The 26949-nt window shown below is 52.5% G+C and overlaps 1 protein-coding gene across 1 annotated transcript in view; it reads left to right on the forward strand.

Moving 5' to 3' along the window:
• Positions 1-665: 665 nt before the first annotated feature.
• KCNQ3 (potassium voltage-gated channel subfamily Q member 3) overlaps positions 666-26949 on the forward strand; it is a gene marked incomplete at both ends in the record, with an annotated part of 209359 nt that continues 183075 nt past the window's right edge. Inside the window, one exon of the mRNA XM_084229614.1 lies at positions 666-1039. Coding sequence (XP_084085740.1) covers positions 666-1039 — 374 coding nt within the window. The remainder of the gene's footprint in view (positions 1040-26949) is intronic.

Raw genomic sequence — 26949 nt, forward strand, 5'->3', positions numbered from 1 at the left:
GAAGCCCCGACGCCCACGGGAGCGCGGGGAGCCCCGCGCGCGGGCTGGGCCGGCAGCCGGGCGATCCCCCCGCGGGGCGCGGGCGGGGGCGCGGGGGGCGGGGCGCCGACGGGCCCCCCGCCGAGACGGGGCGGGACAATGGGCCGCACCCCGGCGCGGCGCGGGCGGAGGGAGGCGGGCGGCGGCGCTCGCGGCTCGCGGCGGGGCTGGGCTGGGGCTGGGGCTGGGGCTGGGGCCGGCGCGGGCGGGCGGGCGGCGCGCGGGGGCGGGCGGCGCGGGGGCGGGCGGCGCGCGCGGGCGGGCGGGCGGCGGGCGCCCGGCTTGTAAATAAACTGCGATGCTGCCTCGGGCTCGCCGGCCCGGGTGCCGCCGCCGCCCCGGAGCGTCCGTGCCCGGCTCCCGCCGCCGCGCGCCCTAGCGCCTCGCGCCCGCGCCCGCGCCCCCGCCGCCCGCGCCCTCGGGGTCCCGCGCCGCCCCGGGGGATGTGACCTCCGCCGCCCGGCCGCCCGCGCCCCGGGGCCCGCCCGTGCCCGCGCTCGGGGGGGCGGGGAGGGGCGCGCGGATCATGGCATTGGGGTTCCCGGGTCTGCAGCCGCCGCCGCCCGGTCCCCGCACCCCGAGCGCCCCGTCTTCCCGGAGCAGCAGCCGAGGCGGCGCCGCGGCAGATGGGGCTCAAGGCGCGCAGGGCGGCGGGCGCGGGCGGCGCGGGCGGCGCGGGCGGCGGGGCGGCTGACCCCGCCGGGGGGGACGCGGCGGCCGCCGGCGACGAGGAGCGCAGAGCGGGGCTGGCGCCCGGAGACGGGGAGCAAGTCACCTTGGCGCTGGGGGCCGGCGCCGACAAGGACGGGACCCTGCTGCTGGAGGGCGGCGGCCGCGACGAGGGGCAGCGCCGGACCCCGCAGGGCCTCGGGCTCCTGGCGAAGACGCCGCTGAGCCGCCCGGCCAAGCGGAACCACGCCAGGTACCGGCGCGTCCAAACTTTGATCTACGACGCCCTGGAGAGGCCGCGGGGCTGGGCGCTCCTCTACCACGCGCTGGTGTGAGTACCCGGCCGCTCGGGGCGCCCCGCGGGGCGGCGGGGGGCGGGGGGTCGCCGGGCGCGCGGGTCCCCGGGCGGGACGCCGGCCTGCCCCGAGCGCGCGTGTCCCCCGAGTCCTGCGGGGAGCGGGCCGGCCGGTGCGCGCGCGGGTGCGGGTGGCGCCTTCTCGGGACCTTGTCCTGGAGCGTGGAAGAACCGTGTGGTTTTTCCCGATTCGTAAAGTGGATCCTCGGGCCAGCGCCGTGTCTCTGCTTGGGGGTCCCTTCTCTGGGAACCGCTGCTGAGTTTACATGGTGCAGCCTGGAGTTGGGGGAGCAGAGGTGCTGCCCAGAGCGGGGGTGTGTGAGCGCCGCGGGTGTGCCTGAGCGCAGGGGGCCGTCGCCTGCCCGCGGTGCTCCGAGGGCCCCATCCTGGTGGAGAAGGAGCCTGGCGTTGCTCCAGCTGGGGGCTCGGGTTCACCAAATCCGTGCCTTTGGGTTCTCGTTCGGGGAGATCAATCGGAGCGTGTGTCTGTGCATCTCAGACTTGAAACCTCCGGGCAGGCACTGGGGCTAAGCTGTGCCAGCAGGTGGGGGTGGGTGGTGTTGTGGCTGAAACAGCTCCTTGATTGGGGTCCTGATAGTCCCTGGGCCGTAACTGCTGCTCCTTCTCTTGCTTGCACTGAGCGAGCGCGCAGAAATGTGGAGGAACCGGGGCTAGAGGTCCCCCCCAGCACCCTTCCCCTGGAAAGCATCTCCTTGCTAGTCAGAATGAAATGCACAAAAATGCCTGGCTAGAAGGAACACAGCGTCTTTTCTGCACCTGGCACTCTGGATAAAAACCCCCTTGTACTGGGGGAAGCCAAGGAGAGGATGGTCGTGGCGCTCCTCACCCAGGAGGGGAAACCCCCGTGTCACAGACTTCAGGGCTGCAGGACCCTTTCTGGTGCCTCTTGCCTAGTGGCTGTGGCTTAGTCATCCTGATGGCTGCCTCTCGTGAGGCTGCACGGGTATCCGGGCATTGGTGGGGAACTGACCGTGACCTGTGTTATGCCAAGGTGAGCAGTGGATATACCTCTCTGGCCTCCCGCAGTTGACCCCTGACTGATGTGGTCAGGAGGAGTTCAGGGATCTCTGGAGTTAACACTCCCCGCCAGTCTTCCTCTTAGAATAGCTTTTACAGATGTGGCCACCAGGTGGGGCCCGGGCACAGGACCTCAGACTTGGCAACAGGTTTCTTCAGAGGTTGCTCAAGCCTGGAGAGGGTGCCTCCCTGAAAGGCAGGAAGGAGGAGAGCATCCAGGCAGTAATAGGGGTTTGGGGGGGTCCAGCTGTTGGCATCTATGTCTGTGTGCGTTTGCAAGTGTCAGTGGCCGAGAGAAGGGTTGGCAGTTGATACTCTCCCATTTGCTTTTTTCAAGTGATTAAAATGAGTTTGAAAATACATGTATCCAAAAAAAAAAAAAAAAATACACGTGTCTCTGTCTCTAGCACTGTGTTTAGTTAAATTAGAATGAAGTTCATGTGGTGATATGTGATCATTTAAAAAGGGACACAAACGGAGACTCACATGCAGACATACAGACTCACACGACCTTTTGCACATACATGCATTGGGTACATGTTGGTTGACTTCCAGACCTGGGGTCCTCCTGCAGCCTGTGGGCTCCCCGCTTCCCCTCCCATGTTTCCCAGCCAGCACTCCGAACCATGCCTTGCCCAGGAAGAGAAGAGAGCTAATACCTATAATTGACAGCGCCTCCATTTTATCATTCTCTAGAATTATTCCAGCACTCAGAGGCAGGTTTGAGATCTATCGAAACCTAGAGCCGCAGTTCCCAGAGAGAATCCAGGAAAGCTGAAGACTGAAGGAGGAGGAATTGAAACCTTACTCCACAGTATCCTACTTGCAAACCATTCCCTCATTGTACTCCCACCACAGTGCACTGTGGGTCTTTTTAAAAGGGGGTTCGTGCCCCCCTCCTTGACTCCTCATCTGTTGATGGATGTTCAGGCTGTTTCCACTTCTCGGTGGTCTTGTGTGAGGAGCTCTGCAGTGAACTGGGGAGGTCACTATGTCTTGAGATTCTGATTTCTCTTCTTCTGGAACCGGCTAGTTCTGGCTTTAGTGGTGAGGACCCACCTTGCGGTGTTCCAGCACAGCTGCACCATTTTGCTTTCCCACCCACAGAGTGCAAATTTTGCAGCCTCTCCACGTCCTTCCCAGGCTTGTCTGTTGTTTTGATAACAGCTATCCCGACAGATGTGAGGAGACAGTGCGTCGTGTCCATCTTCATTCAGTGGGAAGTGGGTGAAGGAGGCCCCCCAACCCCTGGTTTAACCCAGCTCTGCCCTGTCCTAGCTGTGGACCCTGGAGCGAAGTGCTGGACTCCCCTGAATTTTGGTTGGTTCATTTCTAATATGGAGATTGTGATGCCTCCTCGCAGGGTGGTGGCGAGATTTAACAGACATGATGGATAGAAAACTCCTCAACGTGGCGTTGTAGCTACTTGGTAAATGTGTTTTCTTTTTTGCTCCCATACTCACTTATATTTAATCTACCTGCTTCCTGCACCCTGATAAAAATCCATGGCCTCCTCTGTTCTAATCATCTTCTTTTATCTTGTTCTTCATTTCTGAGCTCCTTGCCTTCCTTGTGACTCTGTCTCCATGACGCTTTCAAGCCTCTCAACCAGAGCTCGGTTTAGGGGTTGACGACCATAGCTCAGCAGTTCAGCAGAGGCAGAGAGGGACTCACACCCAGGGGCTCCCGTGCTGGAAGCGAGGGGACACAGTCTCTTCCTCATGAGCGAGCGAGTGACAGGTCCTGAGAAGACACGTGCTATTTCGGGGAGGGAGTTGGGCTCACACAGGAGTCCTCTGGCCGCAGCGTGGCGCTGTCTTCGCTATGTCACCGTGGTCCCTGATGAAAGACTTGGGAGGATGTGGGTAGGGAGGCGGAGGAGGGTAACACACAGGGACTGAAGCCTGGCCTGTCTGGGGATGTGCTCATAACTGCATTTCTGGCAAGTTCCCAGGGGAGACCAGTGTTGCTGGTTAGCAGAGCACACTTGGAGCAGCAAGACTTCTCAGACTTGGGTATCTGTGTCTCACCTGGGCAAAGGCACCTGAGCACAGAGCTGGCAGGCTCCACTCAGCCAGAGCCATCACACTTGTGTGTAGGGAGGCAAGCTGATCCCCTCTCCTCCTGACGACTGTCTATAGAAATATATACAGCATACCTGCGATAGGCCTAAAAAGACCTGTGTCCGGTACTGGAAAGTAACAGACACATTGCACTTGTGGGACCTCAGTGTTTGTGGTGTCTCTTCCAAAGGGTTCATGTCATGAAAACAAACAGGCGTGGAGCGCTGTGTCAGTGAAGGGAGGCAGTGATAACCACATGCGATGTTTGAGACCCATCAAATTCAAAAGTCAAAGAATCAATCAAGAAAATGAAATGGAAACTTCCAGATGGAAGAGTATATTTTTAAACCATATATTTGATAGAGTTTATATCCAAGTTATATAAAGAGCTCATATAACTCAATAGCAAGGAAAACAACCTGATGAAAATGTGGCAAAGGGCCTGCACATTATTCCATAGAAGACATTCACGTGGCTGACAGGTACATGCAAGGTGCACAACGTCATGAGGCAGGAGGGAAATGCAAATCAGAACCACAGGGAGACGCCATCTCACACCTGTTGGAATGATTATTATCAAAAAGAGGTAAGAAGTGCTGGCCAGGATGTGGAGAAGCAGGAACTCCACTCCTGGGTATTTATCGAAAGTAAAGTAAGTCACTGTCTTGAAGAACGTGAGCCCCCATGTTCACTGTAGCTTTATTTATAGTAGCCAAGACGTGGATAGTTCGTGTCCGAAGGGTGACTATGCCTCCAGCTTACATTTAGAGGGTTCAGGGGACATACTGACCGTAAGAGTGTGTATGGGTGTATGATATTGCTCTTCACTTAAAAATATTTCAGTGGAAAGTTAAAAAAATGAGACATGCATGAAAACAGATGCCAGGCTCCAGCCCAAAGCTGGATGCTGTTGCTCTGGTGGATTGTTGTGTGGGCCCAGGGTGATCTCAAGGCAAAGTCAGACCTGCAAACTGTTGACTGAGTTGAACAGGCCCTGTTAGGTCCATGATTCTATGGACCAAGTCTCTGGGTCCCTCTCTGCTTTGGGTTTCATGCAGGTAATGACAAACATCCAGTGGAAGGTCCAGCGTTCATTTCCAGGTCACACAGCCAGATCTCAGCCAGGCTATTGAGGGCGTGAACTGTAATTCTTTCCCTGGGACCAAGCAACTTGAAACAGCTGCATTTCGGTAGTTCAGCATCTGCAGTGAGGGAGTGCACCTGCGGTGCCAGGCTGCAGACAGGGGCAGCATGGTTAGCCTGCCCTTGTGGTTTGTGGGGAGGCTTCTCCAAAGGAGGTTTTGGGGGGCATCAGACAAAGCAGCTGCTCTTTGCCCAGTGGGTGGGTAGTCCCCTTTTCCCAGTTGGAGAACTGAAGGCTAACCTCAGCGGACTTGAATGCTAAATTATTCTTCTTGCATTACGTCATCACCTCCTGTTCACAGGGGTGGATGGAAGCAAGTCAAATCCCATCCAGCTGTACCTGTTGGATGGGACTTTTCCTCCTACCACAGAAGGTTTGAAATGCTTTCTCCCAAGAACAGTTCGGTTGCAACTTAGAGACAAGATTCTTTCTTGCACATAGTTGACAAATGAGCCGTGTAGATCCTGTGCACTTGGCTCAGGGAACATTCCAGACAGAAGCTCCGCTGACTTCCTCCAGGGGGTGGACTTCTCTCTCTGCTGAGCTCCGCGGCCTGAATGGCCTGGTCCTTCTGTCCACCGTTGCGCTCTTTTAAGAGACATAAAATTATCTGGACCCCATGAGAGGGTAACATTGAGTTGAGGTCCATAAATACCAATATACCCACAATCCCCAGCATTTTGGTATCGTTTCATAATTTATTATAACCCCTTTGGTCAGCACCACCAGGTGGCCCCTGTTTGTATCCATTTAAAAAAAGTCCAGCCCTCAGACGGAGCGATGGACTTTTTAATACAAGAACGACAACAGCAGATATAGCGGTTCCTCCCTTCCTACACATCCCGAAATCTGGTTTTCCCCGCATGTGTGGTACAGGAGAAGCAGACAGCCTGTTAGAAAGAATCTAAAGATTAGATTAGCAGGTTAAGAGGTTAAGTTCATTTTTGCCTTTATGGGTGTCTTTGTTGGCAGGGGGATGGGGTGAAATGCTCTCCAATGTCATTTGAAAATGCTGAGTCTCGGGAATGTCTCCTCTGGCCTGGGCATCTGAACTGATGGGGAGACTTCGCTCTACCACCCATATATCCCCCTACCCTTGACCTTGCCTAAAACCCCAGCTTTTGCTTTGTCTCGTTGTATGCATGTTAGCCAATGATGCTTCTTGTCTCGGTGATGTCAGTCCTAAAAATGAAACGGCATGACTTAGTCACCAGCAAGTCTAATCAGACTAATCAGCAATAGTCGCTGAGCAGCAGATGACGGGCTTCAGGGGCCCGGCACCGAGGGAGGTGTTTGGCAGGTCACAGAGTCAGAGGACAGGAGGAACCATAGAGAAGAGGGATCGGGCCCAGGTGCTTAGCCTGCTGAAGGTCAAGGGCTGATAAGCTAGGTCTCAGCTTTCAAACTCAGGACTCCTCCAAGACTGCCTTCCATTTCCCCACACCTGCCTGCTCCCCCTCGTGGTCTTGGACACCTGGGTGCACACAGAACATTCTCCCTGCTGTGTGATTCCTCTGGGTCATGCCAGCTTAGGGTCAGAATCAAATGAACAGAAAAAAGGGCCTTCCTGTTGGTGCAGGGGTTAAAGACAGCACTGTCAAGCTACTGCCAGCCACTACAGCATGAGTTTGATCCCCAGCCAGCCAGGGAGCAGCCCATATGGCGCAGGAGACCGCTCCTGCCTCACCTGCTGGGTGTCCTCAGCAGTGTATTTCCATAGATCTGCCTGTTCTGCTTCCTACTTTGTCTCTGGTGAATCCTCTCACCCCCCACACCTCTGGCCTGTACCCCAGCTCTTGTATGCATAAATAAATAAATCTTTTTAAAAAATGAACAGAAAAGAGAGTGCAGCCAGGTGCAGGCTGAGCAGATGAGCCTCTCTTCCTGCTAGTGCTCCCATGCCAGATCCCCTTTCTCCACCCCAGCCCCCAAAAATCCAGCGCTCCACCAAGGATCATGTAAAATCCTCTCTGATCCCTGCTGAGCTTGAGTTGAGCATGTGAAAACAGCAGATTAATGGTAAGAAATGTTTTTATCCATTTGGGTTGTTTATAATGTCACCTGTGGAGCCGCACTACTGTCTGTTCCAGTCGCGGAGACCTGATTTATTTCATCAGTAACAGCCGCTGACATTTAGGGCATTCGCTCCCGGAGCCATGTTGGATGAGGCACCGGGATGGCTCTGAGATGTGGCTGGGAGCCTGGCCGCCAGGAGACCTTGAGTCTTGTGCTGATTTGCTCTGTGGTCCCCAACAAATCATTCTACTCCTAATGGCCCCAGTTTCTTGTCTGCTAAGGCGACCTAAGATGCTCTGCCTTGCGGGTTGTCAAAAGGACTAAATGAAGTAATTCATGGAAGCACTGAGCAGAGAGTGCGGCAGTGTAGGCTCTTATTCTCCCTCCACACATTGCCTGAGGCAGAGTTCAGTGCACAGGGTCCCTCGGATTTGGGGTCATCAATCTTGTTTGCATTCTCTCCCCCTTTGAGGACTCTTTTTAGATGATTTTCCCCTGCATGTCCCCACCCACATGACACTGCTGACGCACGGCTGAACTGTGTATCTCTGTGTCGCTTATCTGTCCACCCTTGAGGTAGAAAAAGTTAAGATTCTTTTAACCCACCTTGGGGGCAGTTATGCTCAGGCACCCCGGGGAGCCCTGGAATGCAGTGTAGAACAGAATTATCCTGAACCCCCCCCCCCCAATGGCTCAGGGCTGCTCCCAGGGATCAAGAAATCCCTTAGACAGAAATGTGGGATGTTTGCAAAAGGCCCCTTTGACAGGAGCCGGGAGGGCGTAGTGAGAAGGTCTGGCAGGGCAGAGTCTTATCTGCCATCTTACCTGCAGTGCTGTTGAACTTGAGGGTCACGGCGGTTTTATGTTTTCTCAGTGGTTCTTAAGTACAGGAAGCCTTGCGGTATAAGCCATGGTATAGCTCTGCTGTTGTTTTTCCTCATTAATCTTTCATTGAGGATAGTCATTCAGGAAAAAACAACAACAACATTGAATTAAAAGTATTTGTAAATATGTCGATTCAGTGTCTGGTAGCTAATAGGAGCTGCCTTTGCTGAGCTCTTCCTGGGTGCCAGTGCTGGAGTCCTGGAAAGCACCAGGACACCTGTCCATCATCTGCACCATCCTTTGGCGAAAAGAACGGTGGCCCTCTTAACTTTCGGGTGTGTTCATATACAAGTAACGCTCACCAAATTGGCAGAAGCGCTGGGTTAAATCAGCAGGGAGAACTTCAGTCCTGCTGACACTAGAATTCTGTGTAGCTTTTGTGATACTTTCAAAGAATGAAGCATCTTACTAATTTATAAAGTGAGAAACATTAGCATTTTCAAAACATGGTTAAAATAGATATTCCAGTTGCTCTTACAAACACATCTTTGGTTGAGAAAGGAGCAGGATCTTGGCTGTGAACTTTGGGGTCCAGGGCTTCTGCCCTTTGCCTCAGTTCCAGTTTCTTGGGAAAGTCATTAGCACTTACCTTTGGGGTTTTCAAATGCTAAAGGGAATGTTGAGATTTCTTCCCAATTCCTTCTTTGTGCCAAGATTTTAACAGCTTATTTGGCTGGCAAGAAGTTTCATGAGAAAAATCTCGATTCTTTTGGTTTAATGTATATATTGCTCCAAATTTCTGCTGGCCCAACTCAAGAGATAATAGCAGAGATTGGTTTCAGGTCTAGTGGAGGTGAAGTTGTTAGGTTAAGGTCATGTGTTACCTTAAGGTCGTAACGCGGGTCCTGTGTTAGGTTAAGATGGGGGAACGGTTTTGGATAAGGTAGTCTCTGCCCTTGGGAGCTGATGGCGACTCTAAATAATAGCAAAGTAGCAGGTTACTCCAATAATGCATATACCGAGGCTATTGACTCAAGTGGTCAGACTGTTTCAATGAGTCGGGGAAGCTTCCCAGCCGCACTGAGTAGATTTGGCTTTATGCACAGGGTTAAAGCCCATTCTTCCTGCATTTTGTATGTGCAACTATGACCATGTCACACATTTAGAGAACAAAGATCTCATTTACTCTCACACTAAAGGGAAGGTACCGAAATGGAGGGACAAGAAATGGGATTGTAAAACCTATGGTTGGGTGGACCTCAAGTTGGGTTATATCAAGAGATTGAAGACTTGTTTTCACTGTTCATTTCACACGTGCAAACATCCATTCTTTGCATCCATTCTTTCCATCCGTATACCAGATACTCTGTCTGACTCAGATACTCAGACGGACACAGCGCCAGTGCCCAGAAAGTGCAAGCTAAGTGACAGAAGCAGAAATGAAAGTCGATAAGACCTGGCTTTGAATCCTGGCTGTGCTGTTTGAGCCAGCTAATGTTGACTGAGCCACATATCCAGCCTAAACCTTTTCCTTCCTCTGTTACATGGACACGCTCGCTCACCTGCTCATCTGGCTGTGGCCGGCATCTGAGAAGAGGTTGTCCTTCCCCATTCTTGTGCCATCCTGCTGAGAGACAGACAGTGTCCGCGATGAAAGTCTGGTGAAGTTCATAGTGGCATTTCTACTGGAAAGAAACGTGATGAAACTCTGATGAAATTCTGTTAGGATGCGTGAGATCTGACTCTTCTTAGGGAAAAAAGAAGAAACTGACATCATTGAGAGGGAAAGAAAGGTGTAGAACAAAAAGAATTGGCTGCCTGACTCAGGGTTCCTGAGGAAGCGGGATGCTGAGAGAACCCTGTGTAGCTGCAGATGTGTGGCCAGGGCTTCTCGGAGTTGTCAAGGTCCTCTCGATCAGGGAGGGAATGAGAAACCAGCATCCCCAGTGGAGCCTCCGGGCACATGACAACCCTTTGAAGTCTGGGATCCCGGCACAGAAATCGGACTTTGGGTGAAAATGAAGGAAAACTGAATCAAGTCTGGACTTTAGTTAATAGTCATGTATCAGTGTCCATTCATTAATTGTAATGCATGTCCCTGGCTAGTCTAAGAAATTTTCTCTGGTGGGCTTTGTGAGCCGAGGCACTATTCACATAGACGCTGTCTAGCGCATTCTGTAGACGTGGAAGCTCAGCCCTAGAGGAATTCAGCAGGTGTGCCGGCAGGAGCAGCTCCCAGTGGCTGTGTGGGGGCTCCTTGGGTGGATGGGGGAGCATGGTGGCGGGAGGATGAAGTTGGAGATGGGTTGGAAGAGGTCAGACCTTTTTTTTTTTTTTTTTAACACAATTGCTGTGCAACCTTAACAAGAAACTCCTGTATCTCTGTGCCTTTAATTCTTCCTTGAAAAATTAGGTAGTTGAATATATTTTAGGGTTTCTTAATGGGGGAGCTATTGGAGTTGCAGCTGGGACTCTTCCTGACGTGGCAGGAAATCACCCACCTTGCAAGATGTGCCTCCTGGGCCCTCCCACGAGATGCTCTAGACCTCCCTGTTGTGATGAATAAAACCACACCCAGGCTTTGCAGAAGGTTCCCTTGGGGGCGGCAGCACCCTGGGCTGAGAACCGCTGCTTCTAAAGGCCGAGATGCTGTGACAGCTGCCTCTGGCCTCAGATCCCCAGTGTTCTTGTTGTCAGGTGAAGAGTCCAAACAAAAAACTAGGTACGGGGGAGGCTGGAGGGCTTCTTACACCTGCGTGATTACACGGCGCTTTTATGACCTTAAGAAAGACTTTTTTTTTTGAGCTGAAAGAGTCTGACTCAGGTAAAATACCCAAAAGTTGGGGAAAAGGAACATCAGCCAAACACAAGCCACATGCGCGCACATGTGCACACGCACGCACGCCATCCGTCCCTAGACCCCAGTGTTTGGAACATTAATTAGTGTCACTGCTTGAAACAAATTAAGCTGGGGACCTCGTTGCTTCCATATTTAAGAAAAAAAAAAGCTCTGGAAGATGCTGCCGTTGGAGACAGGCAGACCTCGCCTTGGTTTCTGGGCTGTCGGGACCACGCAGGCCCTCCCCGGGGGCCGCACTTCCGTTCCGGGAGGCTGGGCGCTTGGGCGGGTGGGGGCTGGCGTGTGCCGCAGCGTGGCCTCTGTGTCCGATGAGATGAGAAAGGCGGGTTGGCACAGGAGTCTCAGCCAGCCTGCAGGGGCCTGAGTCCCAGCGGAGTGACCTTCCCTTTCCTGCATCTCAGCGTCCTCACCTGTGGGATGGAGACGGTAACAATGACTCCCTCCCGCATGGCGGTGAAGGTTAAGTGGGTTCATGCAGGTAAAACCTGTGGGATGGAGCAAGGTGATTGGATCTGCTGTCACCCTCAGTCAAGACGGCCAGGATTCCAGCTGAGTGGGGCTTACCTCAGCCATATTAACCTGTTCTAATGGTAGTGAACTATACGAGCCATAAAGTGTACCATTTGGATGAGGACAGGTCCAGTTCAGTGGCATGAAATACGTTCATGTCCTTGTGCCGCCCTCACCCCCCTGCATCTCTAGGACGTCTCCATTGCAAAGCTCAAAGTCAATACCCAGCATTGTTTGCTTGGTGGAGGGAGGAGGGCTGTGGCCTCACTTCCAGATACCCCTCAGAGAGCTGGGTTGAGGGGACTCACCTCTCAGGTGTCACAGACCCACGCAGGGTGTGGTGGGGAGACGCGCAGCAGGGCCACCTGCTCTCAAGCCCGAGGATTTGGTACAGGTCAGACTTGACTGCCGGGAGTGGGTGTCTTGGAGGGAAAGGAATGGCTCATCTTTGCTGGAAGGTTCCGGTGAGGGTGATAAAGGCATGTGCATGGAACAGCATCATCCTTAAAAAGGTGGGAAACTGTGACCCCCCGCTACAATGTGATGGCGCCGTGAAGAACTGCTCTGGGTGAGGTGAGCCAGCCTCAAAAGGATGCTGTGAATCCACTTCTGTGAGGGGTAGAACAGCAAACCCTACAGACAGAAAGTAGGGTGCTGGTTGGGCGGTTCGGGGAAGGGAGGAGTCACTGTTGAATGGGGACCTAGCTAGGGAAGAGGAGAATGTTCTGGAGATAGACAGTGGTGAGGGTGACACAGCAGTATGATTGTGCTTAACGCCATTGAGCTGGACACTTACGGTCACAGTGGCCAGTTTTATGTAATTGGTTCTCTGTGCTTCCCCTTGATTAAAAACACCCGGTGATGTGAGGGGCCGGTTCCAGCAGTGGGAGCTTGGACCACGTGGTTTTGAAGTCCCCTGAATTCCAAAATGAACTTCATTGGAAACTGTTCTGTTAACCTCTTTTCCTGCTCTTGTTGAGCCCCTGCTGCTCCAGGCCAGCCAGCCCTCCAAGCTTGTCCTGCTCACCTGCCTCCCAGCTGTTCCTGGCCCAGGTGAAGGCCTGGAGACACCCCATCTCATCCCTTCAGCTTATTGGAGAAGATGGCAGATTAGGCACAGCAGGAACAACTGCAGATGTCTGCCTTGAGTCTGCAGAGACTCTTCCTGGCTGTTCCAGAGCTCGAGACCCTGCAGACGATCCATAATGTCCACTGTGTCTCCATTTACTTTGAGAAGTCTCAGTGTTCCCTGAGCTCTGCTCATGGGGTGGCCTCTACTGCATTGACTGTCTCCTTCAGTATTTATCCAGCACCTATGGACTTGCTGTCCTCGGGGGTGCAAGCTGTGTGAGCAGCTGCGCAGAAGGAGAATAGTGAGCCCCAGCCCGGAGGCTCGCAGGATAAGGTCTGACTGGGGTGGGGTGGGTGGAGGAATTCTTCTAGAAGGAGGTGATTCTGCAGCCCCATCTTGAGGGATGCATGGGAGTTCTTCAGCAAGGTCCTGAACAAAGGGCATCAGAGGGACTGTTCTGGACGGCTTATTGCCATCATTCTCTGGGAAGAACCTTCTAGATCAACCCTTCCATCCTTTCTGCGCCTTTGCAGCCTGCTTTTCTTCTTCGCTCCCTGCTCCAGGCGTCCATGGGAGGTGGTCCGGGGAGGAAAGAAGGCTGAGTGGCGAGACCGCTCTTGAGGGAGATCACATTCCTTCTTCCTCACCAACCTTCAGCCAGTCGCCTGCTCTGTGCCGCACTCCGTGGGGCTTTGCCTGTGGGAAATGTGTGCAGTCCACCCCCCTCGAGCCTCGTAGTCTCAAACTTCATAGTCAAACCATCCCTCGCTTCACCTTTCTGTCACGATGAAGCCTGTGGCTGGAGCTTCTGCCCATGAAGTCGATTGGCTGTGGAGCCATGTTCCTGGGGTTCCTGGGTGCTGCATAATTCAGGGGGAAGAGCACTGCTTGGGCATCTGGACACGTGGCATTGGGCCTGAATGAATCTTGGGCCCCTGTTGGTCCTTCATCTTCCCATTTATAAAATCCCCTGGCTCTGACCTTCCAGGTTTCTGCCCAGCCCCTTTCATAAGCAGCAGGCACTGGTGACCAGTGGCCACGTGTCCCCCATCAGCCTCCATTGCTCCCACCAACCGCTGGCTGATTTTCCTTTGGGAACTTTATTCCTCCCTATTTTGAACCATGTTTTTGGGTCCAGATTCACCCAGTGCTCAACTCCAGAGGTGGCCCCTGTTAGGAGTCAGCCTGGTGGGTACAGGAAAGAACTTGTGACCCAGTCAGGGCTGATGGGAGGGAGAGGGTGACCCTAGGGCCTGGGAGAGAACACCAGCAGAGGTGATCTTTCGTGGGTGGGTGGCGTGAGGGTGTGAACTCCAGAGCATTTGCAGTCATTTGGTGAGCATGACTCGGTGGGTATCGAGAGGTGGGAGGGGAGGGGGCATGGGAGGGCCAGGCAGTCTGCAGGGGATGAGACTGAAGACAAAAGCACGTGAGGTGGAGTGGAGACCAGCCTTTGGAGGCTGGAGGGCAGGCAGTTGGAGAGGCGGGTGTGAGGTCCTGTCTGGTGTTCTGATCACCAAATTCCTAGGTGGGGAGGGGGTCCCCACACTAACACATCATGCTCCAGGCTCCAGCTGGCTGTCCCACAGTCCAGCTCAATCCTGACATCGTCTATCAGGGGTGGCACCAGAGTCCATGGGCGGAGGTAGGACTGCCCCACCCTCACTTCCGGGGCCAGGCGCACGCCCAGGTGGTCACCTGCACTTCTGACCCACTAGCTGTCAGTCAGGTTCTGGGACCTCCTCCTTGGGGCCGGTTTGCTAGAGCAGCTCACAGAACTCAGAGAGACATTTTAATTACTGGATTCCTTCTATACGATAAGAGGATGGGATTCAGGAACAGCCAGATGGAAGGGTACACAGGGCCAGGATTGTGGGGAAGGGATGGCTGGAGCTTTGGGACCTCTCCAGACTCACCAAGACTCTTCCCTTGTCTCCATGCGTCACCAAGCTGTAGGCGCTGCAGATCCCACCCTGCTTTGCTTTTTGTATGGGGCTTCACTACGTAGATGGATTAAATCATCAATTTGGCCATTGGTGATGGATCCCGACCCCTCCCTCATCCTTCCCCAGAGGAGGCCGGGCAGCGGGAATACTTACTGGAAGTTCTAACCTAGTCCCATGGTTGTCTTCACTGGCCACCAGCCCCCATCCCGATGTGCTTTCCCCAGAGTCACAGCATCAACATAACAAAAGAAACCTTAATCACTCTCAACACTTAGAAAGTTCCCAGGGTTTGGGAAGCTGTGAGCCAGGAACTGTGGGTGAAAACCAAATAGCTGTGTGTGTGGATCCCAATATGGTATAGCCGAGGATGGGGAATTAGACATGGCTGAGTAGAGAACACAGTGAATGTTCTAGGTTTCCCAGCAGGAAGTGGCATGATTGGATTGGTGCTTTAAGGTAGACTTTGGCTTCAGGTGGACAAGGGAGAAGGCAGAGGGTAAAGCAGAGCTTTGTTGTTCCAAGATGGCGGCTGTCACTCTGAATGGGGCCATTTATCTTGGGCTGGAAGGCACAGGTGCTGCTCTAGCCCATCGCCACCACGTTACGGTGAGGAAAGAGCTCCGAGAGCTCCAGAGTGCTGCTCAGGGTCAGATGTGGCCCGGAATGGCCCTCGCCGGAGTCTGCTCCCTCCACTGTGCCAGTGGACACATCATTTACTCTCCCTCCAGGGAGGACCCTTCCTTCTCTCACATTCTGCAGCCTCAGGAGCCTTCAGGGCCAAGGTTGACATTTGTGTTAAGATGATTTCCTTCCTGCTTAGAATAAATGTCAAACTGAATGATGGAAGTGATTCAGCAAGAAATAGCATGCAAGGGGGGAAAAGAGCTGTGTAAAAACATTTGCAAATGGAATAAAAATTTGAGTCCACCAGCTCATGCCAACATATTTGGAAGTTTGGGAGATATTTTTAGACCATGAAATCCAAATGGCACCGATCGTGGGCTGGAGAGATGGAAATGCAAAGAATAGATTGCTCGCTGTGACCAGTGATTGCTTTGCCAAGTTTCTCCGTAGCTATAAAATATCAGCACCCAAATGCAGACTCCCCTGCCTAGACCGTCTTCCTCCTTTCTTGCGCATCTTTCTCCTTCACATCAAAAGCCCAGGGCTCGGCAGCCTGTTTTTGGAAGGCTGGTGAGACTCTCTGCTGAGGGTTTATGGTGGTTCTCTTGATGGTTCTGAAGGAAGCCAGTTCAAACCCGATGAGGAAGGGGCTTGTTGGCTCATCCACCCCCAGAGAGGGCAGGAGAGGGTCTCCCTCAGGGCCTGAACTCCTGGAGCCTCGCGGTGGGAATGTCATCTACAGAGTCTGACCGTGACCTCACTCTGTGCTTGGAGAGAGGATGCTGCTTTGGTGTTTGAGTCAGGGAGTTGAACTGCTGAGTCCTCCCCAGCTTGTGTCCTGGGGAAGACGGGTCATGAGGAAGCAAGATGCAAAAAAGAGCAGACTAGTTCCGAGGGCAGGGAGTCCCTCTCCGAGGACAGGTGACGCTGCCGCCACGTTCCCCAGGTTCCACGCCCCTTTCCCCGGCACACCTGCTCGCCTCACCTGTGCTCGTTGGATGCTCCCGATCATTCCACGTGCAGCTACAAGAAACATTAAGAAGAAGATTTGATGGTCTTGAGGGGTCACTGGGCTGACAGCTGCGTTTCTAAGATGCTGGGGGCAGAGTCCGGCACGTACTCCTGCTCACTGTCAGCGCCTGCTTCTGCCCTCAAACGTATTTCCAGTTACCTTTATTGTTTATGGAAGGAATGTGGGGTGTGCGCCAGCCCCCCGAGTTGTGCACGTGGGTCCCAAAGGAAGAGCCACAGCCGGGCTGGGCCCTTCTCCACCCACCTCCCAGCGGCAAAGTTTCTTCTTGAACTTCCCCGAGCGTCTCGCCACGCCTCTAAATCACGGGCTTGTGCTGCTGTCTCTGGATGAATCAACTTTAGGCATTTTTATCGATTTCCTGTTCCCTCCTGGCTCCGTATGCTTTATGTTCTCTTGACTCCTCTCTCCTCTCCCACTACTTTCCTCCCCCTGTTTCTGTATCCGAGTTGCCTCTCTCCCCTTCCTCCTGCCGCTTCTCCTGCGGGTTCGCCTCTCCTCACGTGCCTCCCATCACCCTCACCCGGTGGCCGTTGCTCCTCCGCCCACTGGCACTCACCTGCCTGCTCCTCAGTCTCTCCTTTTCCTCTCTGGAGTGTCTTCTCCAGAGCTCGCTCTCAGAAACTGTCAGCATCGTTGTGGTTTGACACCTTGAATTGGGCCCTTTCCTGCCCATTGGGGCCTGGTTTGGAGGTTTATCCAGAACCACACTACCGCTCCCGTCTGCACATCTTATTTCCTTACATGTGGAGTCTTACCAAGTCTTCAGAATGCTCCATGATGGAAGATTTTGGAATTTTCATTGTGCTGGTGGCATAGCAGAGCCTCAGGAGGATGCAGAGAGGGGGGCTCAGTGACACACTGGAGGCAGTGAGGCCCACATGCATAGCTTGCCCCAGGCCAGGTCTCCCATCTGCCCCCCGGGCTTCCCTCCCGCTGGGCACCCGGTCCTACATGGGCTAGAAAGTGTTTTGTTGAATGGGATCGGACAGAAAGACGCTTGTCCTGTAATCGGACGCATTTGACATGTCTTCTTGACGTTTCTGTTTTGACTTCAGGAGGCCACGCGCATACGCATGTACACACACGTACACATACTCCCACACACACCTCTCACACCTGCTTCTAGCTTCAGATTCATTTCCTGCTTTATTTTTTTAATAGCTTTCTATAAATCCCGATTTCTGTCTGGGAGGCAGCCCTCTTGGAGCAAACCATTGGGGTTTTCTTGTCCTTCTGACGTCCTGGGTGATTTACAGGCTTGGAGATAGAGAACTGGCCTCTTGCTCTGTCAGTATTGAACAGACCTCACTTCCCCTGCAAAATAGCTTGCAGAGCTGCAGTAAATCCTCGGGAAATTACCTGGAGTTAACTATGGGGTGTTTAAGCACCAATAATGACGTGTTCCCTGGGAATGTCTGCTGCCATACGGATACCTGACTTTCAGGGTGTCCCAGGGCTGGGGAATTGTGGAAGATGCCTTTGAGGTGGACAACTTGAGCCCGGAGATGGGAAGGACTTTGCCTAAAGATGCACAACCCACTGGCAGGCCCGGGTCTCGAGCTCCGTGTTTCAGCCGCTCTGCGGGCTGCCTGCTTCCCTGCAGCATGCCCTTAGGTGACGCGCGTGTGTGGCCCTGTGCGGCTCGCCCAGCTGTCTCATGGTCCTTCCAAAATTAGTTATTAATTGGGCACTAATCTCACTGACCACAGCTAAAGCATTACCTTGACAGGGGCGGAAGGTTGGTGGGTCAATGGCGAGATGCGAATTCTGGAGGCCACTCAGCTGCTGGGGAGAAACAGGTACCCGAATGTCACCCGGTACTTTTCCTGCTTTGAATGTGGAAGAGTCACAGGCTTGGTCCTCAGTAGTCCTCGTCCCGTAGGGAACTCAGTGTCCGCATGGGCGTGGGTGACCAAGTTCAGCAGTGTATTCACTAGATCCTTCCTCTGTCACCTGCCTTCAGCCAGGGACCTTTGCTGAAGGCACATGGAAGGCAGACCTCAGCCTGGAAAGTCACGGAATGTTTTCCCAGCAAACAGAGAGGGGATGTAGGAAAATAAAATAGCCTTGGGATTAACTCAAACTCTTACTGACAGCCTTGGGTCAGTTTCTAGGCCTGAGTCTCGATTTTCTCATCTGTGGAATGGAGCAGCCATATGCTTTAACTGGGGTCCTGTGGGTGAGTGCCGGCCATCCAGCAGGCACTCAGTAACTGCTATTGATAATGGTTGCATTAGCTGTTTCTGCTCATCTTGCAGTACTGCACAGGGGCCCAGAGGGAGGTTTTGGGGGTTGGGGAAGATGTGCTGAGGCCTCACGGCTTCCTCAGGGCCTATTTCTGACTTCTTCTTCACGTGGTCATCATGTCCCAATTAACTCCCTACCAGATTCTGAGCTCCTGTGGGTGAAGGCAGCCAGCCTGCTATTTCTATATCCCCTGCACCAATATGCATATTTCTGAGTGAAAGTGAATGATTGGATGAGTGAGATGAACCATGATGAACCTGCTAAGAAGTAAGAAAAAGTCTCCAAAAGGCACTAAGTCCAGAAAAATGTTTTCTCCTGCAGAGCTGTGACTGTATCAGCAAAACTATAATAAAGTTATTATTAGTAGCCTTTATTGAGCTCCTGCTGTATGCCAGGCGCTCACCTACAGGATCCTGCTGAAAGCTTGTACTGCCCCATTTTACAGAGGAGAAAATCGAGACTCATGGAGGCTACATCACTGACCCAGGTTTGTACGGTTAGGGAGAACTCGCTTGAATCCCAGGGCTCCTGACAGTGGGAGGGGACAGTGGACAGTGCCCAGGCTGGCTGGGCCGCCCTGCCTTTTCCCCTCCAGGCTTCTGGTCCTCCTGACCTCGGCCTGACTCGCGTCCTCTCTGAAAAGCCACCTCTTGCTTCTCCATGAAATGACAAGGAAGGAATGTGATACTGCAGCACAATGAAGAGAGCTTGAGCCTTGGGTCTGGAAGCCTCTGCTCCACTACTTCCTGTGACGCACTTCTAGTCCCATCTCTCACCTTCCTGGGCCTCAGTTTCCCTGTCTGTAAAATGGACAGGCAATCGTGAGAATTACAGGAGGAGGCTGCCTGGTGGAAGCTGTTTTCTGGAAACACTGTGGGTTAGTCCATGTTGTCACTTCAGTTCAAGGCCTCTTACAGTTTCTCATTCAGTTCCCAAGTATTCATTCTAAGAATAAAGCTCGCCGACTTTCAGATTACTTTACAATTTCCAAACCACTGTCGTGCACTGTGTCATTGAATCCTCACAACCCGGGCAAGCGGGCTGTTTTTTTCATTTTCATGAAAGACTCAGAGAGGACCAGGTCGGACCCGCTCTGATGCCCCCTGACTGTGGCCCAGCGTCCAGCAGACACGGGCCCACCATCCGCTGTCCCAGCCGCAGCAGGTGCGCCCGCACCACCGCCTCACGCTGGTCTCATGCCACGTTGCCTGCGGCCTTCATCCTTGCCATCTGCACAGCCCGATGATGTCGGTTTTATCATTTTATCATTTTAATTTTTACAGGTCAGGAAACTGAGGCACAGAAAAGTGACATGCTTGCCCGGTTCAGACCCAGGTGGTTGGCCCACGGGCCCTCATCCCCCTCCCACAGCGCCACCTGCTTCCAGGAGCCTGTGACCGTCGGGAATGATGCTGAGGGCTCTAGTGCTCGCGTGGGGACGCCCCCTCTGGGCCCAAACACAGACCCTGGTGGTGGCTGAAGTCACCACTCAGAATCCCAGGAGTCTCACAGAGTGTGCGGACAGAGCTAAGGGGGTTGAGGGGGCTGGGAGGAGCAGGAGGGGGCACCAGGAGACAGAGGAGAATGCTCCCGAAGAGGGGCTGCTTGGCTCAGGGCTCTGCCCACGCCTGCTCAGCTCTCACGCCCGCTGGAGCAGGACTGATGGCTGTGCCATCTCCGTGTTCTCGCCAGGGGAGGCTTCCGGAGCTGGGCTGCCTGGTGGTTGGTTGGAATCCCAGCTCCAGGGCTCTCCAGCCACGTCCCTGAGGGACAGGCCTCCCAAGATGCTCACAAGACTTGTCCTTTGGCATGTGGGCTATTTCCAGCTGAGCTCGATCAAGGTGCCTCAGGCTCATGGTAGTTAATGCTCTTTTAACTGCTTAGAAGGATGAGCATCAAGGGGGAAGGGAGTGTTGTCCTACCTAGAATTAGGGTTTTTAGCAGAAGAAGCCTTTCTGCCAGAGAAGCCTACCTCTGGCAGGGCAGACTAATCACAGAGCATCTCGACTTTGTCAGAGGAGCCCCTCCCCACCTCGTGTGAGTCCTCTCCTCGCCCCTGGGAGCCCCCAGGCCCCCCTCCTGCACCTCAGCTCTGGTGGACACCCCTCTTTTGCCCCAGTGGTTTTAGAATCTACATCTATGTAGACTTAGCATTTGTACCTAATTATTTAAATTTGTTCTTTTCCCCAACTTTGTTCTGATGTTCATTTGGTGGCTTGATCAGCCCAAGAAGAACCCGGAGGAGGTGGGGACACGTCCCCTGGCCCTGCCTCACTCAGTGCCCCTCAGGTTTCTGGTCTGAAGAAAAGGAGCCACCCTGGGCTTGTCTCCTGGGCTTGGTATGGGGATTAAACCACATGATATTTATAAACCCCTGAGACTATCATATGGCCCTTATATGAAAATTAAGGAAAGCAAGAAAACAAGTAGGTGGAAAAAGAGTCTCTGAGGGGTGGATGACCTCCCCAGGGATCAGGAGCAGGCCCTGAACCCAGGACTTCTGGACCCAGGCACGCACCCCATATTAGTTCCCTTCTCTGACTGCTTCTGTAAAATTGAGGAGCAATAACGCAATAAAATAAGCGTCTTCCCCAGTCGCTTGGGGATCTGATGTGGTTCCCTTAATCAGGGTGTGTGTCTGTGCCTGGGGGCCAGGGGTGTAGGGCATGGGGCCAGGGGGAATGGAGAGAGTGGGGTGCAGTGATGCCTTTTCACCAAGTCCTTGTCTCTGTAGCCTTTGAAGAAGCCACGCTCTCATCTCTGACATGTGGGCATCTCTGCTGGCCCCTTTTCAAATCTCTTTGATTCTCATTAATGCTGTTTTTCAATTAAATTATTCTTAGTGCTAGAATCTACCCAATTAAAGAAGCAATTTTCTGTACTTTGCCTGGAAGTGATTGCTTACCTGGTTGAGTGGTGCCTTTAGCAGTGAACAAAGCCGAGCGAATACTCTAGGGCCACCGGCTTTAATTGGCGGTGCTGGGGAAGGGAGGGGCCATTGCCATTGGGGGGGATTTCTGCAAAGGGGAACCTGACCATGGAAGGGGCTTGTCAAATGTCAGTCCTCCCTGGGCCCCTCCCTACCTTTATTTTCAAAGGTTATGCTCAAGTGGGTCTTCGTGATAGCTCCAATTTGTAATTCTAATTTCCTTGGAAATAGGACTAAATAGAACATTTGTCATTCCTCCCCATGTGGGTTACCAGCCTCAGATGAGGATTTATGGTCTGGGCTGCTGCTTCCGCCTCCAAAGGCAGAATCCTGTCTCTGGGGCAGAGAGGGGCTGTCTGAGCGCAGATCCCGGAGAGGGTGTTGGGGAAGTGGGGGTGGGGGTTGCTTGTTCTAAGTTAAAAATACCTCAAATATATTTTTTCACTAAATCTGGAGGAGAGAAAAATGTCCCCTGCTAAAACTTCAGGTTGCCTAGTTATGAATAAAATAGGAGGCAGGGAAACAAACGATGGTGAAAGGCGTGCGATGCTTTGAGCTCCGCGGGGACGGTCTTCTGCCCTGGCTGTTTATTTTGGGAAGGAAATGTTTTGATTTCATAGGCTCTATTGAAGTCCAACAGGTACGGTCAGGAGCAAGGAGGCTCCCCCAGTCTGAGAGCTGGAGCCCACATTCCAGGGAGCTGGTCGTCAGTGGCAGAGAAGGCAGCCCCTCTTGGTTGAAGCTGGCATTCAAGAAGTTTGGTGTTGGGGGTGAGCACCTGGGCTCACACCTGTTCCTGCAGCCGCAGGTATATTTAGCCGCTCCCATGTACCAGGCTCTGTGCTGCTGTCACTGAGTGATGGCGGGCTCATCTAGCCGATGCGCGGGGATGCCAAAGATATGTCGCCGGGGCTTGGGAAAGAAAGAACTTCAGTAGAGTCAGTTCAGCAGAAGACAGGAGCCCCAGGAAGGAGCACCGCCTCCGGCATGGGGGAGATGGGCTTGTGTGACATTTGGGGAAGTGGGGAGAACAGAAGAGTTGAATTTCATTGAGCAGCACTTGGGCTGGGGGCACAGGGACGTGGGCTTGGCAGGAGGTCACTGGAGGATGCTGCCTGCGGCGGGGACAGAGGATACATGGGGTGAGCAGGGCTGAAGGTCGTGGTGGACTCTTGTCCATGCACGGTCAGGTCTTTTGGAGGCATGGAGGCCTCGTGGATGAGGGCTGGACCTGGGCTTCCTCGCTTTCTTGCTTGGAGCAGCAGAGTTGCTCGGGCAAAACAGGTTAGTCTTGGTCTTGTAACAAAGGGGTAACAGAAGTCAAGGCTACCTGATTTAACTGTCCAGGCTGCAAAATAAGACCTGGTGCGAAGAAGACTCCTGTACAAATACCCCGCATGCTATTATCTTCAGAAGTCACCTTTCTGTTCATATAAATCAAGGCATAGTGTTATTTGAAGAGCCATCAGAATAATTGGACAATATATTGTTGTTTTCGGCTTTCTTCGTAATTTACCAGAATTAACATTTGGAGGAACTTAGGATATTCTGCATGGATTTAGATACCGCTTACAAAATGCTGGAAATGACTATTAGTGATGGTGATTTATGTGATTGAGTTAAAACATTGTGCGATATCATCTGTGATTACTGTTTATCGTATGTAATTCCTTACAGGGCTTGAATGTGGTAATGTAAAAAGCAGGATTCCTAGCCAAGTCTTAAGACTGTTGCCTTAAGAATGCTATTGATAATTCCGCTTGCTACTCCCCCGGCAGAGTGAAATGTCTCCAAATTAAAGTTAATTAAAAACTATCGAAGAACTACATTGACTCAAAAAAGTTGTCTTATTTGGTAGTTTGTCAATGGAGTGCAAATCATATGAAAATCTTGATGATAGAACGTAATACATTGGATGGAATGAAGGCAAGGAAATTTTATGGCATAAATAAGTAATAATTATGAATTGTTTAAAAAACTGTTTCATTGATTTTGACTCTGCCCCTCTTTCAAGGCCAACCCGGGCAGGGCTGGGGCAGGGGTGTGGAAGCTTGTAGACGTGACTGTAATGCTGAGTGAAGAGAACAGTCTGGGGAGGGGGCTTTCGGGTGGGATGGATGGGGTGGGGTGGGGTGAGTGGGGTAACCAACACTCAGGGAACCTTCTCCATTGAGCTTCTTGAAAAAATGGTCTAGAAGTGTTTCTTCTACCTCTGTTGAGTCAGGAACTGGTAGGGGCCAAGGATCCAGGAATGACCTTGACTTCCTAGGTGTGGCCTATCCAGATGCTCACCATTAAGGGTGACTAACTTTGTGGAGGGTCAGGAGCCCTGTTCACAGCCTCCAGCAGTTTAAGCCTGGCCCCATGGTGGGTTCCGAAAAAGCCAACCACTCTAGTAACCCAAGCTGGAGACGCTTCCTCACATGCAGAAGACTACGCTTTATCTAATCCCAGGGCCCGGGGCATGTCGTTGCTCTACCTGTTTGTGTGTTTTCTTCTTTCCAGGTAGGGGAAATTGTTCTTAGCGTGGATTGGTCCATTTGCTTCATAAATACTCCTTGAGCTCTTTACCTGTGATTGGCACCATGGTAGCTCATGGGGACACGAATGAGAGGAACATGAATTCTTACCTTCATGGCTAAAAAAAAGGGTGTGTCAACGAGCAGTTGCAAGGAAGTGTGGTGAGGGGCACCGTGTGGCTGATGGAGGACAGGCCTGGGAGGCAAGGTGGGGCAGGAGGCGGTGGTTACATTCAGATGGAGCGATAGGCCCTGTACGCAGAAGAGGGTGTGTTTAAGCAGGGACTGAGGTGATGTACATTACATTAGAAAGGGTCCCTTTACCTGGGGTCCAGCGTGGGGTGGAGGGGATGTCTCTGGGGAAAAGAGGCCAGTGACAAGGCTGGTGAAGACGTTGTTGGAATAACGTCAGCAAGTGGGATGTGGTGCATGCCTTTCACCTTCTTCATTTGAATGTATTTAAATAGACTCTTGATTGATTTCAACCCCGGACTTGAGAGTAGCACCCCATCCTGGGCAGACTGCAGGGTCTCCGTGTCTTGTGCTTTTGCCATGTCCACTCATTCTCTGCCGTGGGTCCGAGACGTCTTAGCTGGTCACATCTACCACTGAGCAGCTGAGTTGCTGCGGGTGCTCACCCTGACTCTGATGACTTGAGTTCCAGTTTGCTCTGCTGATGTGCACGGAGGGCCTGCCCAGGGCCGTCCCTCCCAGGGGCTTCAAATGAAATGAAAATTAGAATGTCCCTTGGGACTGGAATGCTTTGACTTTGGGTCAATAGAGAATTATAGGAGAATTTCCAGCATGAATTGAGCTGAGCAGAGTGAAATCAATAGGTGTTTTACCTGTGGTTTGCAGTGATGCCTCACAACAGCTGCCCCAAGTAGGTGCTGCTATACTCACGTCAGTGAAGCAAGATGAACGCCTGCAGATGAACAGTCCCTGGTTCAAGCTTGCACAGTGAGTGTGGGACACATAAATGAGACGTGAGTCCAGCCCCCGGACCTGGAAGGAAGGACCGGAGTTGGCATGGGTCAGCATGGGCTGGCTAGAGAAGCCAGGCCTGACCTCACCTGTGCTTCCTCTTGGATCACAGGCAAGACGGGGCACTGTCCCGGCCGATGCCTGGCTAGGTCCCCACAGGAATGATGAAAATGAGGCATTCTTAGATGTGTCCTCAAAGCATTTTTTACCCCGCTATCCCCCCAGTCTGGGGGCTGTGGAGCCACCTCATAGGGACAGCAGGCAGCACACCTCCATCCAAGCGTCTGGCCACGCAGGGTCCTCTCTGAGGTGAGTCAGACTTCAGGATCCTGGGTAGGAGGGGCTGGGTTTTGGCAGACAAACAAGGGGTGAGCCCTGTGGGGAGCCGGGCGGGAGAGGCAGGGCTCTTTGTGGGCTCCCCAGATGTCAGAGCTGGCCAGGAGGCTGTGTGTCCCCTGGCTCTGAGGAGACAGACCCTGTGGCTCTAAAATGCACTGAAGTTATGTTCGCAGTGGGGCAAAAAAAAATTACCATTTTTTTGCCAAATGGTAAATATTTTTACGAATCATGAATGCATATACACAGTTTAAGATGGGTGCCTGGGTGTCCTTAATATATTTAAGATTGTTCACATTGTAAACTTGGTAGCTTTTTAGAAGTTAATCATTTGCACAGAAGGGTAGAGAGCTGGGGTGTGTGTGCAAGTGTGCGCACATGTGATATGCGTGCACGTGTGTGTTGGTGCATGTGTGCACATGTGCATGTGTGTGTTTGTGTGTGCTTTCTCAGGTGTGGTGAGCGAGAAGAGAATGCTGACTGATTTCTCTGTGCTGATCTCCAGGGACCAGAGGCTGTGGTTGCTGTGTTAAATTGTTTGTGCTAATTATTGTAATAATGTTTTTGTAAATAGGTTGCCGTATGCAAAAGTAGCTTGAAGGTGTGTTTCCAAGGAATTTTAGACTAGCTGTGACTGTCATTTTAAGTTGGAAAAGACTTCTGTAAGGCAGAAGGGCTGGTGAGAAGAGCGCAGACAGCAGAAGGATTCAGATTTGGAGAAAGACAGGAGTTGGGACAGGGGAATGGCATAGAGAGAGAGCAGGAGAGAAGGGGCCAGAGAGAACTAGACCTTGAGAGACCCAATATGCAGACAGGGATGAAAACTGAGGGAGGAGAGCCCAGTGGCAGAGGGAGAGAGACAGAAGACAAGGACAGAGCCGGCAGGCTCAGGGGACACCCCCAGGCTGAGGCTGGAGAAGAGGGCCGTGATTGCTAGACAGATTGTGGCTCGGAAGCATCGTCTATAATTGGTCCACAGGGGATTTTTAATAAAATCTTTAAAGTGATTAAAGACCATTTTATCGAAAGAGATCTGGGCCTCTTTGGTGCAGAGAGACCAGCCAGAGCTGTTTCCCCTGAGCTCAGCTGCTGCTTTGGTGGATCACATGTGTGAGAAGGGGGGGTGTGGATTTGCTCCCCTATTTTTCTCCTCCCTGTGTCTGAGCTAAGGAGTGCCCCCTCCCCAGATTCTTCAGGAGGGAGTATGATGGGGGCCCAGTAAAGGCCTTGGCATCTTTGGCTTTGATGCCCAGACCCCAAGTCTTGCTGAACAAAGGGGGTTTTATTTTGCATCTTAATTTTTTACTAATTCTGTATTTATATATCATTTGTTTAACAGAAGATTCATTTATTAGTTAATTTTTATGTTTACCCTTGGTTTATTAAATGATGTACATTTCAGGAATACAGCTTCACCCCTTGACACCTGTGTATGCCACGCCACACCCACCACCAAGGTTCTAGTACCATCCACCAGCATCCACTCGAGGCCCCTACCTGCTCCTCCCTCTCCCCACTAGTAACCACTATTTTGTTGTAAGAGCTAAGAGTTATTTTTAAGATTTGTTAGTCCATTTCCTTGGTTTCTTTGTAATCTACATAGGGGAGAAAACATCTTGTAATTGCTTTTCTTTCCTGACTTATTTATCTTATCATAATCATCTCCAGTTCTGTCCATGTTGCTTCAAAAGGCAAGACTCATCTTTTTCATAGTTGAGTAGTATTCCATTGAGGATAAAA

Source organism: Talpa europaea (assembly GCF_964194135.1).
Source record: "Talpa europaea genome assembly, chromosome: 3".
Lineage (NCBI taxonomy): Eukaryota > Metazoa > Chordata > Mammalia > Eulipotyphla > Talpidae > Talpa > Talpa europaea.